Source organism: Dreissena polymorpha, chromosome 4 (assembly GCF_020536995.1).
Source record: "Dreissena polymorpha isolate Duluth1 chromosome 4, UMN_Dpol_1.0, whole genome shotgun sequence".
NCBI lineage: Eukaryota > Metazoa > Mollusca > Bivalvia > Myida > Dreissenidae > Dreissena > Dreissena polymorpha.
Window position 1 is genome coordinate 4,970,252 of NC_068358.1, and position 16,949 is coordinate 4,987,200.

Sequence of the window (16,949 nt, forward strand, 5' to 3'; positions counted from 1 at the left end):
TCTTCATAGCTATTGCTACAAAGCCAGCCCATACCTTTCTCAGCAAACTTGGAGTACTCTGCAATCTTCTGCTGCAGCTCTGCCTTCAGACTGTCCACACTAGACCTCTTGTCTTTGTAGGCCACAGTGGCCTGTAGGATACATGGCAATAAGAATTTCAATAAAATGTTTTGGTTGACTTTTTGTCCTTACGTGTTCTTTCAAAACTGAAAACACCTGTTAATTTGACATAAAGAGAAAATTGCAATCAATGCTCAATCTTAATAACAGTACTGAATGCTGACCCTTGAGACTCACACAGGTATGTCAAAACTGTTTATACTAGTACCTTGTTTGAAGCAACTTTCAATCTTAAGTGTCTTCTATTTCTACCAGAATTAAGCGAAAAGGATATGTTAATAATGCACCGTGGGTGGATTTCTAAAATCAATTGGAGACACTCCGACATTCTTGCATCCACTCACCCTTATAACAGAGCAGACACATGCCTACCCACCAACATATCTCAAAATACGGAATATAATCAATATCATAGCCCAGCATTCTTGTGTCCACTCGTCACATAACCTAATATTCTTGCCCCAACTCACCAGTAAATCACTGTATTCTCAAGCCCACATTCACCTCAATATCCCAACATGCTTGTGTCTGCTGACCAACATTTTCCATCATTCTAATATCCACTCATCGCATTGCTCACCATTCCCACATAAACTCACCCAAAATATCTGCATTTTTGTGCCCACTCACCATTATAGACCAGCATTATTGTGTGCACTCACAGCCAGAGGTCTCATGGCAACTAACCCTTACATCCCAGCATTCACAAATCCAGTCACCCACATTTACCACTATTCTCACGCCCCCTCACCCACATATTTCAGCATTCTATTGCCTTCTCATCCTCTAAGCCCGGCATACTCACATCCACTTATCCATATATTACAACATTCTGAATTCCACTCATCCTTATATCCCACAATACTACAAACTACTTACCCACATCTCCAACCAAATGACCCACATCTCCCACCAACTGACCCACATCTCTCACCTACTGACCCACATCTCCCACCAACTGACCCACATCTCCCACCAACTGACCCACATCTCCCACCAACTGACCCATATCTCCATCCAACTGACCAACATCTCCCACCAACTGAACCACATCTCCCACCAACTGACCCACATCTCCCACCAACTGACCCACATCTATCATCAACTGACCCACATCTCCCACCAACTGACCCACATCACCCACCAACTGACCCACATCACCCACCAACTGACCCACATCTCTCACCAACTGACCCACATCTCACACCAACTGACCCATTTCTCCCATTAACTGACCCACATCAACCACCAACTGACTCACATCTCACACCAACTGACCCACATCTCCAACCAACTGACCCACATCCCCCACTAAATGACCCATATCACCCACCAACTGACCCACATCTCCCACCAACTGACCCACATCTCCCACCAACTGACCCACGTCTCCCACCAACTGACCCATATCTCCCACCAACTGACCCACATCACCCACCAACTGACCACGTCTCCCACCAACTGACCCACAACTCCCACCAACTGACCCACAACTCCCACCAACTGACCCACATCACCCACCAACTGACCCACATCACCCACCAACTGACCCACATCTCCCACCAACTGACCCACATCTCCCACCAACTGACCCACATCACCCACCAACTGACCCACGTCACCCACCAACTGACCCACATCTCCCACCAACTGACCCACAACTCACACCAACTGACCCACATCTCCCACCAACTGACCCACAACTCCCACCAACTGACCCACATCTCCCACCAACTGACCCACATCTCCCACCAACTGACCCACATCTCCCACCAACTGACCCACAACTCCCACCAACTGACCCACATCTCCCACCAACTGACCCACATCTCCCACCATTCTTGTGCCCTCTCACCCGCTCTTTCTCCGCCTGCAGGGTCTGTATCTTGTCCTCCACCTCCCGGTTGCCTTTCTTCATGTTGTCCATCACCCAGTCTAGAATACCCTGTGGAGAAGAGCAAAATATGATAGATTAAGCCTCGTTCTAGGAAAACTGGGCTTAATGCAGGTGCACAGGCTAATAAGGGACAACACTTTCTGCTTTTATGGTCATTTTTGTTTAAAGGAAGTCTCTTTTTAGCAAAATTCAAGTTTAGGCTAAAAGTTTCGTTCCAGAGTAGCCTGTGTGGACTGCACAAACTAATCTGAGACGACATGTTACGTACATGCAATTTTTCAGATCGAGGATCCATTATAGATACCATGTGAAATGTTTAACCATGCCTAGAAAAATGTCTGATAAACAATGTTGTTGATTAACAAAATCATTTACAAGACATATCTGTAAAACAACCAAAAGTTTGAGCTTTCTGAACAGCTGAATAAGTTTCCCATCATAGCTTATAAATGTGTGAGCAAACTGCAAAATATTTCAGAATCAATGTTATACACAGTTCATCATCCAGTCCAGTATAAAATGCACAGATAAGTGACCGTTTTACACATATGGACCATTAATCCGTTATGTTATAGACAATCAACAAACTTACATATAGGGGATGGGATTATATATATCATTATTTTCTCTAATTCAATGTAATGTGTGAAGCTTGTCAATGCTAAAGCTTTGAATGTAAGCATATGGTTGATGTCTACATGCACTATAAAGCGTAGAGTAATTTTCTCTATTCCAATGTAAGCCTTTCTATACTAAAACTTTTAATGTAATCATGTTGTTGATGTTAACATGCACTATAAGGTGTAGTCAGTGTTCTCCAGAAGCAGCCGGCAATTTCACCGGTTACATTGTATCTAGATGCCGGCAACTTTCCCCAAAATATCAATTGAAATTGTGCAAATACACCAGTTTTATTGCTTTGTCGCTGGCTACTTTGAAAATATAACTAGCTTTGGAAATTTTTCTAAACAACATTGAATGTAGTGTAACCTTGTTAGCGAGGTTGACCTTCCTCTCCTCCTCGTATCTAGCAGACGCCCTCTGCTTCTCATCCCACGTCTGCTTCTTGGCAATCTGAAGATCCCTCACCAGATCCTGTCACATACACACACAAATAGGAGTACAATGTAAAATCATTAAGCCATGCTCTGAGGAAACAGAGCAAAATGTATGTGCGTTAAGTGTCTTCCCAGATAAGCCTGTGCAGTCCTCACAGGCTAATCTGGGACGACACTTTCTGCCTAAACAGGATTTTTGCTTAGAAGAGACCTTCTTTGAACAAAAAATACACTTACATCTAAAAGTGTAGTCCCTGATAAGCCCCTGATAAGCCTGTACAGACAGCAAATGCTAATTTGGGACAACACTTTCACACATCGATAAACCTCGTTTTCCAAGAGCCAACAGCAAGTATGCTTTAGAATCTGTTGGGATCTATATATGCACAAGATCCTACAGGGCCCTCAATCCATTTTAGGGGAAGCGGGTCGCTACCCATAGCAGGGGGAATTTTCGCGGCGTTTCCCTTTTTGGTGGATTTTTTACTTACTATCTAATTATTACATTTGTACATGTTTGCACTATATTCATTGCTTATTTCATAATTTAGTATGTTTGACAAGATTAAATTAAAATAGAATTGAGATATAATAATCATGAGACATCTATCTATAATTTTTTTTTTTTTTTTTTTTTTGTAAGGGGGAATTTTTCCCCCAAAAAGGGGGAAAAAGTATACTTTTCAGGGGGGAATGCTGCCGAATTTTGGCCATGGATTTGACAAATTGAGGGCCCTGTCCTATCACTACACATAAACATGGAACACAATTTAGTATTTATTTTTTTTGCTTTTCAATATTAACTTGTCCAAGTAGGCGCTAATTTATAGGTATACTACAAATAAAGCATTTCAATCAGTGCTTTCCATCTTTTCATTTTTTTTAATTCAGATTTTCATTTATATAAAGATCTAGTAAGATTCTTACTTTCATTTTTATACACTACCACAGAAAAGTTAATGCAGAATAGTGTAAAGCAATAACAGTGATATTTTATTTGAATATCTGATATTTCACATTGCAAGGTTTACTAGGAGCATTAAAGGGCTTCAAAAACAGAACTAGAAATATAATAAAATAACTCCTAGGTAAGCATAATCATAGATCTAAAGTGTAAATATTGTTGGAATTACTGTTGTCACAAGTCAAATGAGTTGCCGTATGTGAAAATAGACCTTATGCATTACGCAGCCAGCATAGCCCAAGCTCCGTCCGTTACCTTGCCTGCAAATAAGACTGTGAAACTGTGCGAATTTATAATGGAATGGGTGGCTCTGAAAGACTGGTCTGGAGATATGTTGGCCACATATTTAATAAGACCAATTTTTGCATGACAGAGGTCAATTGATATCTGCCCCCACCTCCATTTTGAGCACATCTTCCTTGTTGGGCTCTGATGCAGCCGCTATCTTGTCCCTCAGACGACCAATTTCCTCCCTCAGCTCAGAGATGATCTGATTGGTCTCATCCTGCGCAACACAAAAACAACAAAGTAAGGCATTATTTGCATCAGTCATTAAACATGCTTACCAATGTTGTTTTTTCCTCAGTAATAACTCAATATATAAGTGTTTTTTGAGTGTTTAGGTGATTTTTTATTCCTACTTTATTAAAGAAACTTATAATTAAATCTTGTTTTTATATTCATATTGATCTATATTTATATAAGCAAGTTCAAAATCACAAAAATAATTTAAGTCAAACTATATTTCATATAAAACTCATTAAGGAAACAATTCCAGGTAAAAACGGTTAAATATCACACAAAATAGTTTATAATTTATTATTATCGAGCTGAACGTCATGTAAAACTGCAATAAATGCTTTATAACGATAAAAAGTTGAACCCTTAAGAAATGATTTCACATGATTTTTTTCTGGAATATAACTCCATATATGGTTATTCATTGACAATCATAACATACCAAGTTCAGTTTGACCTTGTTCTTCACTGCTCGAGCATACTGGGAAAGGGTCAGTGTATTCACGCTTTCCTGTTGGGCCTTATCCAAGGGGGAAACTGTTGCCATCATCGTGGTTATAGCATTCCCACCTAGGGATTCCTGTAAGACATATGAATAAATGTGAATACAAACTTGCACTTAGCTATGTTAGAGTAAGTTTCAGGCTACATTGGCGTCATTGGCAACATCATGGTTTAAGAATTGTCACCTAGACTTAACCAAAAAAAAAATATTTTTTTTAACCTTTATTTATTATATAATTGAACCTGATCCAGTGTAGAAAAAATAAAAATATTGCATAATTAAATTTTCTGTTGCCTTAAAAAAAAAATAAAAACAGTAAAATATGTTAAATTGATTATTTACAACTTTCCTTATTTCCCCCTAAATCCGGCGTTTCGTGTAAAAAAATTCCCCCTCAAAAAAGGCCAGGCCCTTTCCCCAAAATCAGATAAAAAACCCTGACATGACATATTCCAAAAACAGCTTAATATTATCACTCCATCATTAAGAAAAAATCAAACAGAAGAACAGATGTTTTTTAATAGAGGGCCAGCAAGTGCTATGTAATGACATTTTGTGTTGATTTTAATGCATGATTTTTATAGTATCTTTTTTCTTTAATTTTCAACATAACAATATATATATCTCAGATACATGGTTCAACTTTTGCTACTGCTGATTTGAGGTAATATTTCCTCTTTATCAAGACTTCAATCAGTCTTAAAGGCATATCATTTTTAAAGTCTAAGACTTTCTAAAAGAGCCTTGTTCTGATAAAACTGGGCTAAATGCATGTGCGTAAAGCGTCGTCCCTGATTAGCCTACACCAGATTTTAATTAAGAAGAGACCTTGTATAACCCTTTGCATGCTGGGAAATTTGTCGTCTGCTAAAATGTTGTCTGCTGAATTTCTAAAATTAGCATTTTCTTCGATTTTTTTCAAAGAATACTACCAGAATAGCAAACAGTTTGGATCCTGATGAGACGCCATGTTTTGTGGCGTCTCATCTGGATCCAAACTGTTTGCAAAGGCCTTCAAAATTCGGTTCCAGCACTGAAAGAGATAAACAAAAATGTCATTAAAGCACAGTCTCATCCCCAATTAGCATAAAAAGTCTTATCTCATAGGACACTAAACACACATGCATTAAGCCCATTTTCCCTAAGCAGGCCTCAAATGAATCTTTATTGAACAGACACTAATTGTTCTCTAAATCAACCACATTGTTACTTTGAACATTAAATACAAATTTTTTAAATAAAATTCATTTTAATTATTAAATACTTACCTGTTATCGTATGCTTATACTTTCCAAGGGGAAATAACTCATCCGGAATTTTAACTGGGAATCCGCCACCTCAATACCGTAATACAGGCCAGGTTAAACATAGTGCAATGCAACCTAGCCAAAAATCGGTAACCAACCCTCAATATTCTTTCAATATATATACAAAAATATTAATCGAATAGCGGGGTGGGAGGTGGGACTTACCGATAACATTTAAGTATTTAATAATTAAAATGAATTTTATTTAAAAAATTTGTTTTAATGTCATAAATACTGACCTGTTATCGTATGCTGATTTTGCAGCTGCGGTGGGAAGGTTCGTATATATTTTCCCAACACAGTAGAACCCATAAACAGGGTTATCAGCTAATGATATCAAGTAATCTTCGTTAAAACGGTATTAATTATGACTTCTCGGACAGAGTAATATGTCTATGTCGTAAAGAAGACACTACCGTTAGTGAAACCACAACAAGCCCAAACGTATACAAATTGTATTGTTGGCACTTCAGAAAACGAAGATAAAAAGATGACAAGGTGGTCGGATTTTTCCAGTAAACAGCTTAGAGCACGTCAAAAAGTGGGGTGTGATTAATATATGCCCACAAAACAGACAGAGCTCTTAATTCATGCGGTCAGATCCTAAAAAGGAATGAATCCTTAGATAGGATAAGATTAACTTTCCTTAGTCGAGGTCTAACCCCGAGAAATAGAAGCCGCAGACACATCTCCCCCCCTTTTTTTTTGGGGGGGAAATGAAGAGTGTCTTTGAGAACCTCGAATGGACTTCTGACTAACACTGCTGAGATAGAACTTCAAAGCCCTGATTGCCCAAAGAAGTTTATCCTCATCTTCATGACTACCAGTTTAAGAAAACTTGGAAACTTGAAGGTAGAAGCCATATAGAGGACTTGATATTAAGCAAGGAATCCTGGCTGACACAACAAAGTGAAAACGACAATAGATCCAACTGGAATTGGTCGTATTCAACAGAAAAAGCATGAATTTCACTTCTCCGTATGGTAAAAGCCATAATAAGAAGGAAAACCGTCTTAAAATTATATTGGAACTGTTAATAAGCCTGATGAAAAAGGTTCATAGGGAGCTCATTAAGCATCCCAACATGTTACACAAGTCAAAACCGCTTAAGAAGGTAAAGGAACGAAAAACATAGTGTTGACGTTCCATAGTTTGGATCAGTTCCAAAATAGGTAAGACAGCACAGAGTTGCGATGACTTACACAAAACAAGGTATACGAAAGCATAATCTCTATCCTTTGATGAAGAAAAGAACAAATTTCTTATCATCAAGAAAAAGATGAGAAAAACCTCTATGTATCTAGCAGAGTGATTAAGGTAATAACTATGCTCTCAATTACCCAGTAAAAAAAAAAAAAAAAAAAAAAAAAAAAAAAAAAAAAAATGAATTTCCATAGAACCTTTATACAGTTCTGATGGAATTATCCTTGCACAAGTAACAAGGATTGAAACTCTAACAGAAAAACGTTCTTCTGTAGAGATAACTAAAAGTTATTAATGGCCAGACATGAAGTGGCACATGTTTGGATCAGTAAAAATATGTCTCAGTGAGATATGATATTTGACCTGTGAAGAAGTTTCCTGAAAATAATTGTACAGGAGACTTAAAAGGTCGTAGAACCATAATCCCATGGTTCATTACGTATATTTCATGAAATTATGGCAAAAACTCAGTTATTGCAAAAACTCACCAAGAAGGCAAGATATTCCAGTTTATGTCAATGGACGAATGTATAACAATCGCACACCCTACTGGATCGATTTCTGTGAACTGCATTGTTGACGTTGTTCAGCATACCGGTATACACTGCGATATACGATCGCATAACGCTAATAACTAGCGTTTGATGATAAACAACATTCTTTGATATACTATGTACACCATGCAACTCGTCTGCAACTTCACTGGCGCGCATGCGTGATTACATTATTGAACCCAACGGAAAAATAATTCGAAAGAAAGAACTGCAGGACAAAAGGTCCAACAGGGCGTTGAGACGAACTGGTATGAGAAAGACGATAGAGAAAATTTGTTGTTCTTGCAAAGAACGAATAAGTTCCTGATTTCCAGTTACAAGGAGTGATAATATGATCACCTCCGTGTCTGTAAGTAAACCACGACCGATGTGTGATAGTTGAAACCATCACAAAGGAATCGTGAAAATGTGTTGTAAATGAAAAACAGCTAAAAAGAATTTTTTTCTTTTCAAGATGTATATGTGCAGGTGATATTCGTTAGGATACCACATAATTGAGAAAATCAAGATACGTTGTTCTATGTGATCGTCCATAACCTTATCTGCTCACATCTGTATAAGATGTAAGGAAGGTTGTGGTAGAATAAACTATATTCTTGCCAAGATAATCTTCTAGTCTAGACACCACTGAATAGTGGTAAATAATGACAAAAAGATGGAAATCTGTGTCATTAAATAATCCCGAGATTAATACAATTATCTTAAAAATAAAGCTGAAACGGACGTAAGAAAAGACGTCTCAGCAGAAGGACCGGTGACCGGACCGGTAAATACCGACCGGTGACCGGAACCATTTGTCAAGGATGGGTGGGCAAAGAAACCACGGCAAGCCGAACTTTCCCACTCCAAACACACTTGAAAATTGGTAGAATAGGACAGTGTTTAACACTTATAAGTTAATGACCTATCTACAGAATATAGCCTCTTCTTGAACCAATAACAGGCGCCTTTAAAATCCTGGATAATACAGGTCGCGAAGTCATCGATTTGCGAAGTACGGAAATATGATTGATAGTGGTACCTCCGGAATCGGAGGTGTGATGGCAGAAAAAGGTGAAAACCCTAGGGGTAACCTTAAGCGGGTCCACGCTTGCCGGTAGAATGCATGGAAGTCTTAAATTCTGACTTGATTAATCCATTTACTTCAAGACTTCTAACCTGGACGAATTCCGAAAGGAATACGACCAGTTATAGGAAGAAGGCCTGTTATGGCCAGAAGTGTAATAGAAGAATAACTTTAAGATGAGGTCCCTCCAGATCCTAGGATCTAAGATCTGAGTTCAATAGGTCCTAAGCCATCTACAAGACTGTAGCCGCTATGCGGTCAATCTGATAGGCAATCCTATGTATCAGAACTCTTGTTGATTCCAGTAGCTTGAAAATATGCACTGCCGTAGGAGCAATAGAAAAGCAGAAGTCGATACAAATGTCGTCTTGCTAATCCTGCTAGCGTCATTAATGTGTCCCAACTGTTCCGTGACACTGACTGCAAAGTCTGTAGCCGACAGGTAAAGGCGGTTAAAACAATTCATCCTTCGGGTCAAATAGTAATGTTCGACCTCAATGCTAATCTCCGAGCCCACTTCAGCCGATCTATCTGCAAGACCAGTAGTCTGCATGTAGCCGGTTGAGATAGAAGTACAAATAACAGATATAGCATGATTTGGTGACCGTCGCCAGTAGAAAATCAGTATTGAAAAACACAAAAAGTCATGTAGATTGTTGAATCCATAAAATATAGTATTCAATACAATCATAGCCAGGGGTATACAACTATGTAATGTAGACGATACCCGTGATACTAAAAATTGACCGATGAAAACACAGTGGAATACCGGTAATTGGTAAGTGGTGACCGAACCGGACCGGTCAATGACCGGTAACTGTAGCCCGGTGAACGGACCAGTCATAATATGACCGGTGACGTTACCAGTTAAAGACCGAAAAAAATGGTGGAATCCAAATGGTCTGTTATCAATGTCAAGCACTGCTCGGAAAAGAAGATCATGCCAAAAAAATCCAATCCGATGGCGATGAGACATCACTTATTCTGACCGGTGATCAGTGATCGGTGATATGACCGATGAATGGTGACCGATGTCCGGTGATCGGGACCGGTATAATATAACTGCGTCAGAATGGAAATATCTGGTGCAGAAGAATGACCATCCACGAAGTCATCTGATAATGTTAACCGGAAAACAAAGGTAGATTATCAGTATTAATAGGCATAAGTGTCCTTGTAGTCGTAGTGGAGAAAAGAACAGCTTATCCCGAAGCCTGAATGTTAAACGAACTAGTGTTCGTATACAACTACGGCTCGGTGACTGCAACATGTGTGGATGCCATAAGAAGAACCATCACACGTGGAATGGAGACATGATATTCCTAAAGGAATAAAATGGAGAACGTCGATATGACCAGTAGGTTCATTAACGCCTACGTGAGAAGTGGCGACATCCATATAACTTCGATGCCGAAATATTGTTCGGCTACGCTGGAAATATTGTCTTCTACAATATTGTCTCCGTGAGCATTGACATGATCGCTTACGAGCGTATCAACGCCGAGAACTGCTCAATGAAGGAGAGGTATGTTCGATAAATATCCAGTGGTGCTCAATGCAGTCCGCTGATGTCTACGTGAAGGTTGACGACGTCCTCGTTTCCTGCGATGTCGAGATCTGGATCGGCCGAGATGTGGATCGGCTGCGATGAGACCGAGATCTTCTAGAATAACGTCTCCGTGAGTGACGACGTGATCGCTTACGAGAGCCGCGACGATGAGAACTGCTCGACGAAGAAGAGCGTGTCCGATGTCTAATCCTTGATGAAGACGATGTATTCAACGAAGAATAGGAGAATAATTCAATGAAGAAGACCGAGTTCTTCTTCTTGACCGGTGACTGGTGTTATCGGTGGCAGGCCTAACTGATGACTGTTGACCGGTGACCGGAGCGGTGATCAATGACCGGACCGGTGACCGGACCGGACCGTTGACATGACCGGACCGGTGACATGACCGGACCGGTGACATGACCGGTGACCGGACCGGACCGGTGACATGATCGGTGACCGGACCGGTGACATGACCGGTGACCGGACCGGTGACATGACCGGTGACCGGACCGGACCGGTGATCAATGACCGGACCGGTGACCGGACCGGTGACATGACCGGTGACCGGACCGGTGACATGACCGGACCGGTGACCGGACCGGACCGGTGATCAATGACCGGACCGGTGACCGGACCGGACCGGTGACCGGACTGGACCGGTGACCGGACCGGACCGGTGACATGACCGGTGACCGGACCGGACCGGTGACCGGACCGGTGACCGGACCGGACCGGTGACCGGACCGGTGATCAATGACCGGACCGGACCGGTGACATGACCGGTGACCGGACCGGCCGGTCAGACGTCGATCAATGGTCCGTGATCAACGTCTCCGGTGACGTACCGGTCATATCATGACCAGTGTTGTCACCGGATAATGACCGTATGGCGGATGCCAAATGGTCCGGCATTGGTCGATGTCCTTGACCAATGCCATCGGGCAAAGACCGGCTGACGGGTGTCGCCATATGGTCTGATGTTGACCGACTGTCTAAGAGACTTAGCATAGTACGGTCGCGATCGTGCCCGATACCCGGTGACTGATACTGCAACTATCATCCATGATCTGCGAAGTCACCGGGTATTTATCCACTCTTGTTTCTGCGACCATCATGTAGTCGAATATATGAAAAACAAGAGCAAAGCATATTCAACCATAAACTGGTCACAGACCAGATTATCATACGGCACATAAAATCATTATTTGACCATAATGAAAATTATAATAATACTGCCGTAGATCATAAATTAAACAAAAGTTTAATTCAAAACAGATGAAAAATAAAATGACGATCAATTAGATTGTCATACGGAACGTTAAAATCATTATTGCACACAATGGCAAATGATAAACAATCTGTCAATAGAAGAACACGCTTTGCACGATCTCGTAACACATTAGAAGAACATGCTTTGCACGTTCTAGCAATGTATTAGAAGAGCACGTTTTGCACGTGGTCGTTCGCGCCTGAAAACACCCAGCATGGTAGAAATAAACCATTGTTCGATAAAAACAAGCATGGCTTACCTTTTACAAATGAAACAAAATCCATTAAATCCACACACATTAATCCGAATGAGAAATAAAAAGATAAATAACACAATTTATCTATTCAAAACCCCAATCAACCAAGTGAAAAACAATATTTTAATTCAGAGCCGTAAAAGACACGTATACACCTGGTTGATCCGGAAAGAATATTGAGGGTTGGTTACCGATTTTTGGCTAGGTTGCATTGCACTATGTTTAACCTGGCCTGTATTACGGTATTGAGGTGGCGGATTCCCAGTTAAAATTCCGGATGAGTTATTTCCCCTTGGAAAGTATAAGCATACGATAACAGGTCAGTATTTATGACATTAAAACTGAATCAACCTGTAGGTATCTGGTAAGGTTGGACTCCCTGTAGGGAATAGCGGCCCCTTTCCTGGGCCCACCTAGGGCATTCAGGACATCATGTAGCCCCATCAAGCTGTAACATAGAACAATTGTTTACCTTTCTGTCTTCAAATAGTGCATGATTGCAAAAAAAATCATTCTTATTGCATCCTTAAAAGCTGGATCTAACTTGCTTGATTTTGTGGTGGTAAAATGTTAACCTACATTAACTAGTGAGCTGGGTTTATCTGACAGTGATTTGCTGATAACATTAGAGTGTTTATAAACAGAAACACATGTTTGAGCAGACAGCAATTTGGTATAGTGTTTAATCTGTATTTACATGTAAACTTGATTTGAGTCATCCGCTAGCTATTGATTGAGAGAAGTTCATAACCTTTCAAGAAGGCGGTGCTTAGCATTTACAGGGAAATTTGAATTTCAAGCAGACAACAAAAAACCTTATTCTGTAAGTCAATAACTATATAACTTACAACCACCAAATTACACATACATATTGTTTGTATACTAAAGTATATATATGCAAAATTTCATCGGAAAATATTAAATACAAACTTAATTTTTTTGAAAATAATCATTTTTGTTTTTTGCTGTTTACACACCAGTGTACAACTGAAAAATAGACATTTTGTGAGTTTGTGGCCCTTTTATACTGCTTCTCTGGTGTTTAAACACATTAAAGAAACATCACATGCTTTTCATCCTCAAACATTCTAAACAAATGATACGAATTGTTCATAATTACTGGTTGAAATACTAAAAATTATCAGATTATGAATTTAACAAGAGATGTGTTTGTCAGAAACACTATGCCCCCTACTGCATCGCTTTGATTTATTATTAAAAAATTATCATTTGTCAGGTTCAATAATTTTTACAAGGGAAGTAATATTTGTTAAAGGGATATAATAAAAATACAAAATGTATTACTTCCCTTGCAAAAATGATCTGCACCTGCCAAATGATAAATAGAAATAATCTCCCTTTAAAGTAGGGATGCAAGAGGTTACAAAATCATTAACCAGTTAACCTTTTGCCGTAACCGGTTAGTAACCAGTTAACTGAAACACCTTAAGTAGTTAAAATGTTAATGTATACGTAAACAATGTCATGCCGCTGGTATATGAACTTTCTATAGAAATGAAAGTAATTTGAGATCGTTTCCGTTGACAACATGTTTGTTTCCTAATGAAATTTATTGTAACATTTATTTTAATAATTTTGTAAATGTTTGCTATATATTGCACTATTTTCCCTGCGTAAAAGAATATGAGTAAAAAATGAAAAATTACACAATGTTCATTTTCACGTGTCATTAACTTATTTTTGGTTGGGCCACTTACATTACGTTCGCGTAATTTCGCTCACAAATGGTGTGCTTCTTTGTTTATTCTGTTTTACCGGGTAATTGTACTAGAAATGTTTATTTATTAAATTAGTTTAATGATTTGCTTTCTTACATAAAACTTGCCTCAGACAGTAGTGATGGCATCGTGGATGACGGAAATTACAAACAATGATTTTACTTTCTGATAGAACAAATAAGACTTTTATTAGACAAGATTTTTACTACTAATGCAATTCTTGATACAAATGTTACTTATAAATACTTTATTTTTGCGAGCAATCAGAGTTGGATATTGGTTAACAAATCATCAAAATAAACCATCCAATGTCTAAACTGAATTTTATCGCGAGTTCGATAAAGTGCAAAATATCAAAACCAAACCCCTTTTGATTTCCACAAAAGTACTGATCTATTGCTTTATTACCGTGTTTGTTATCACGTTACTTATTACCGTTGATGGTGGGGCATGTTGTTCTTACTAGTCACTGGCGAAAAATGGCAGTATGTCGCGCAAAAAACGTGAAATTGTACGAATTGTATTATGAAAAAGAGAAAAAATATTCCAAGCAAAATGGATACTCATATTATTTTTTCAGGTTAACCGTTTCCCGAAAATGTAAACGGTTAACTGGTCGTTTTGGTAGGTTAACCTCTTTCATCCCTACTTTAAAGCTTATTACTTCCCTTGGATTTGTTCTATTGACCTTTGACCTTGAAGGATGACCTTGACCGTTCACCACTCAAAATATGCAGCTCCATTAGATACACATGCATGCCAAATATCAAGTTGCTATCTTCAATATTGCAAAAGTCATGTCCAATATTAAAGTTTTTGGACGGACGGACAGACAGACTGATGGACAGACAGTTCAACTGCTATATGCCACCCTACCGGGGACATAAAAAAACAAAACAAAGCAAGCATAAATAAAGAAATCAAATTATCCACTAAGAACGAACAATTAGTTAAAGGGACCTTTTCACAGATTTTGTCAGATATTGTAGTTTGTCATTAAATGCTTTATATTGATAAATGTCAACATTGTATCTAAAAAGCTCCTGTAAAAAACAAGAATAAAATATAATTAAAGAAAGAAAGAAATAACCCTCAACTGAGCTCAAACCACTGACCCCTGGAGCAATGGTCTAATGCTTAGACCACTTGGCCATCCTCGCTCTTACAATGAGTGATGTATTTTATACTTTATATTAGCAATCCTTGTAGTGTCACAAAATATAACGACAACAACAGAACTCGTCAAATTATTCAATCCTTTAGCGTTGCAACGCTTTATTATTTTCAGGTTTTTAAATCCTCAAAAGATGCACCAATTTACCAAAGCGTGAAATGGTCCCTTTAAATGTTCAAAACTATATGAAATGGTAACAGATTACCAACCCAGCAATAACATCAGGATCTGATGAATGGGAAGAATCCATGCCTGAAAAATAGAAGTAACAAGTTATTTTAATAAAATTTCCTCATGATGCAAAAAAACAAGCAAGTCATATTTCCCTATTTAATTTTGGTTTTGTACATTTGTCATTATTTCCAATTATTTTAATCAAGATATTGTTAAAAACTGACAAGAAAAGTTTTGAAGGCGAAAATCTGCAATAATGTATTAAAACATAATAATTAACATGTAAATTATTTCATAATACATATAAAGAAATATAAGGAAAGCCAAGGGTGTTTCAGTATGTCACAAACTTCAGATAAGTAATACTAGGCCTTATAGACACATTTTATGAAACAAAAAGTAGACATTATTTGAGCCTTTTTATTACAAAACTGGGCTCGATGCTAGTGCGTTAAGTGTCATCGGGCTAATCTGGGACGACACTTTAAGCTATGCTTTAAGCCCTGTGTTTTCCAGAACAGGACATATTCAATGTATTCACCCCCACCATCCCCAAAAATGCTGGACAGCACATACTTGCTGCATCCACCAGATGTACCACAGAGCGCAGGCCCACTTTACTGGACTGCCTCTCCCGCTGCTCAATGACAATGGTAAACACTGCGTGGGCCCGGGGCCTGTGGGGTCGAAGGTCAGTAGCGCCCATCTTGCGAGCTCTCGCGCCTTGGTTAAAGTATTGGCTTATCTCGTCAGCGCTACGTACTATCAGCTCTGAGAGACCGTCAACGAATCTGCAAGGAAAGTGGGAAAATTCATGACGTTTTGATGGTCTGATAAATACATGCGAGTAAGTAACAGCTTGCATGTGCCTCAAAGAAAGGAATGTTTGATTTCTAATTAATTTGTCTCTAATCAGGAAAATAAATACTTGCTAAACCATAAAAAAATCTGACATACAAAGATTAGTAAGTGGTGAGTCAAATCTTGGAACTAGAACTTTTCTACTATATGCGCCGTGCTCAGGGCAAACGGTGCTTAATACATGTTAGTCAAGTGTTGTCCCAGAAAAGCCTGTTCAATAAGTGATGACATATTCCATTTTTCGGAACTTTTCCTTTAAATGAAGTCTCTTTTTTTTTAAATCCAGTCTAGGCTGAAAGTGTCCGCTCTGATTAACCTCTGCAGACTGCACAAGCTAATCTGGGACGACACTTTGCGCAAATGCGTTAAGCCATGTTTTCCCAAAGAGAGGCTCATATTTTAAAATACAACGATCTCAACCCAATAAATGATAGAACACTCACATGCCCTTGGTGGGATGCTGACGGATACTCATAGGGTTGCTGTGAGGATTCAAAAGGTCTGTCATCTTCTCATCACAAATCTGTCCACAATTATCAACAGGTCACGCCAAGTACAAGTAACATAATAAATAATCATCAAAGAATGATGTTAAAAACTTGCCAATTACCAGTTGAAATATTTTTAAATAAAAATTCATAATAAACAATCAAGTGTACTACTTATTATATTATGCTACACAGAAAGCTAGCTCACGCAAAAGACTATGCAGAACCACATTAGTTCAAGA

The 16,949-nt window shown here is 38.9% G+C and overlaps 1 protein-coding gene across 1 annotated transcript in view; it reads right to left on the minus strand.

Annotated features, from left to right (window-relative positions):
• The window catches only part of LOC127878030 (chromosome-associated kinesin KIF4-like), a 43,258-nt gene that overhangs the window by 19,804 nt on the left and 6,505 nt on the right, over positions 1-16,949 (minus strand). The window contains exons 7-15 of the mRNA XM_052424421.1: positions 16,663-16,742; positions 15,935-16,149; positions 15,394-15,436; positions 12,623-12,719; positions 5,001-5,138; positions 4,437-4,544; positions 3,008-3,112; positions 1,976-2,065; positions 35-131 (exon numbers count right to left, since the gene is read on the minus strand). Of these exons, the coding sequence (XP_052280381.1) occupies positions 35-131; positions 1,976-2,065; positions 3,008-3,112; positions 4,437-4,544; positions 5,001-5,138; positions 12,623-12,719; positions 15,394-15,436; positions 15,935-16,149; positions 16,663-16,742 (973 nt within the window). The remainder of the gene's footprint in view (positions 1-34; positions 132-1,975; positions 2,066-3,007; positions 3,113-4,436; positions 4,545-5,000; positions 5,139-12,622; positions 12,720-15,393; positions 15,437-15,934; positions 16,150-16,662; positions 16,743-16,949) is intronic.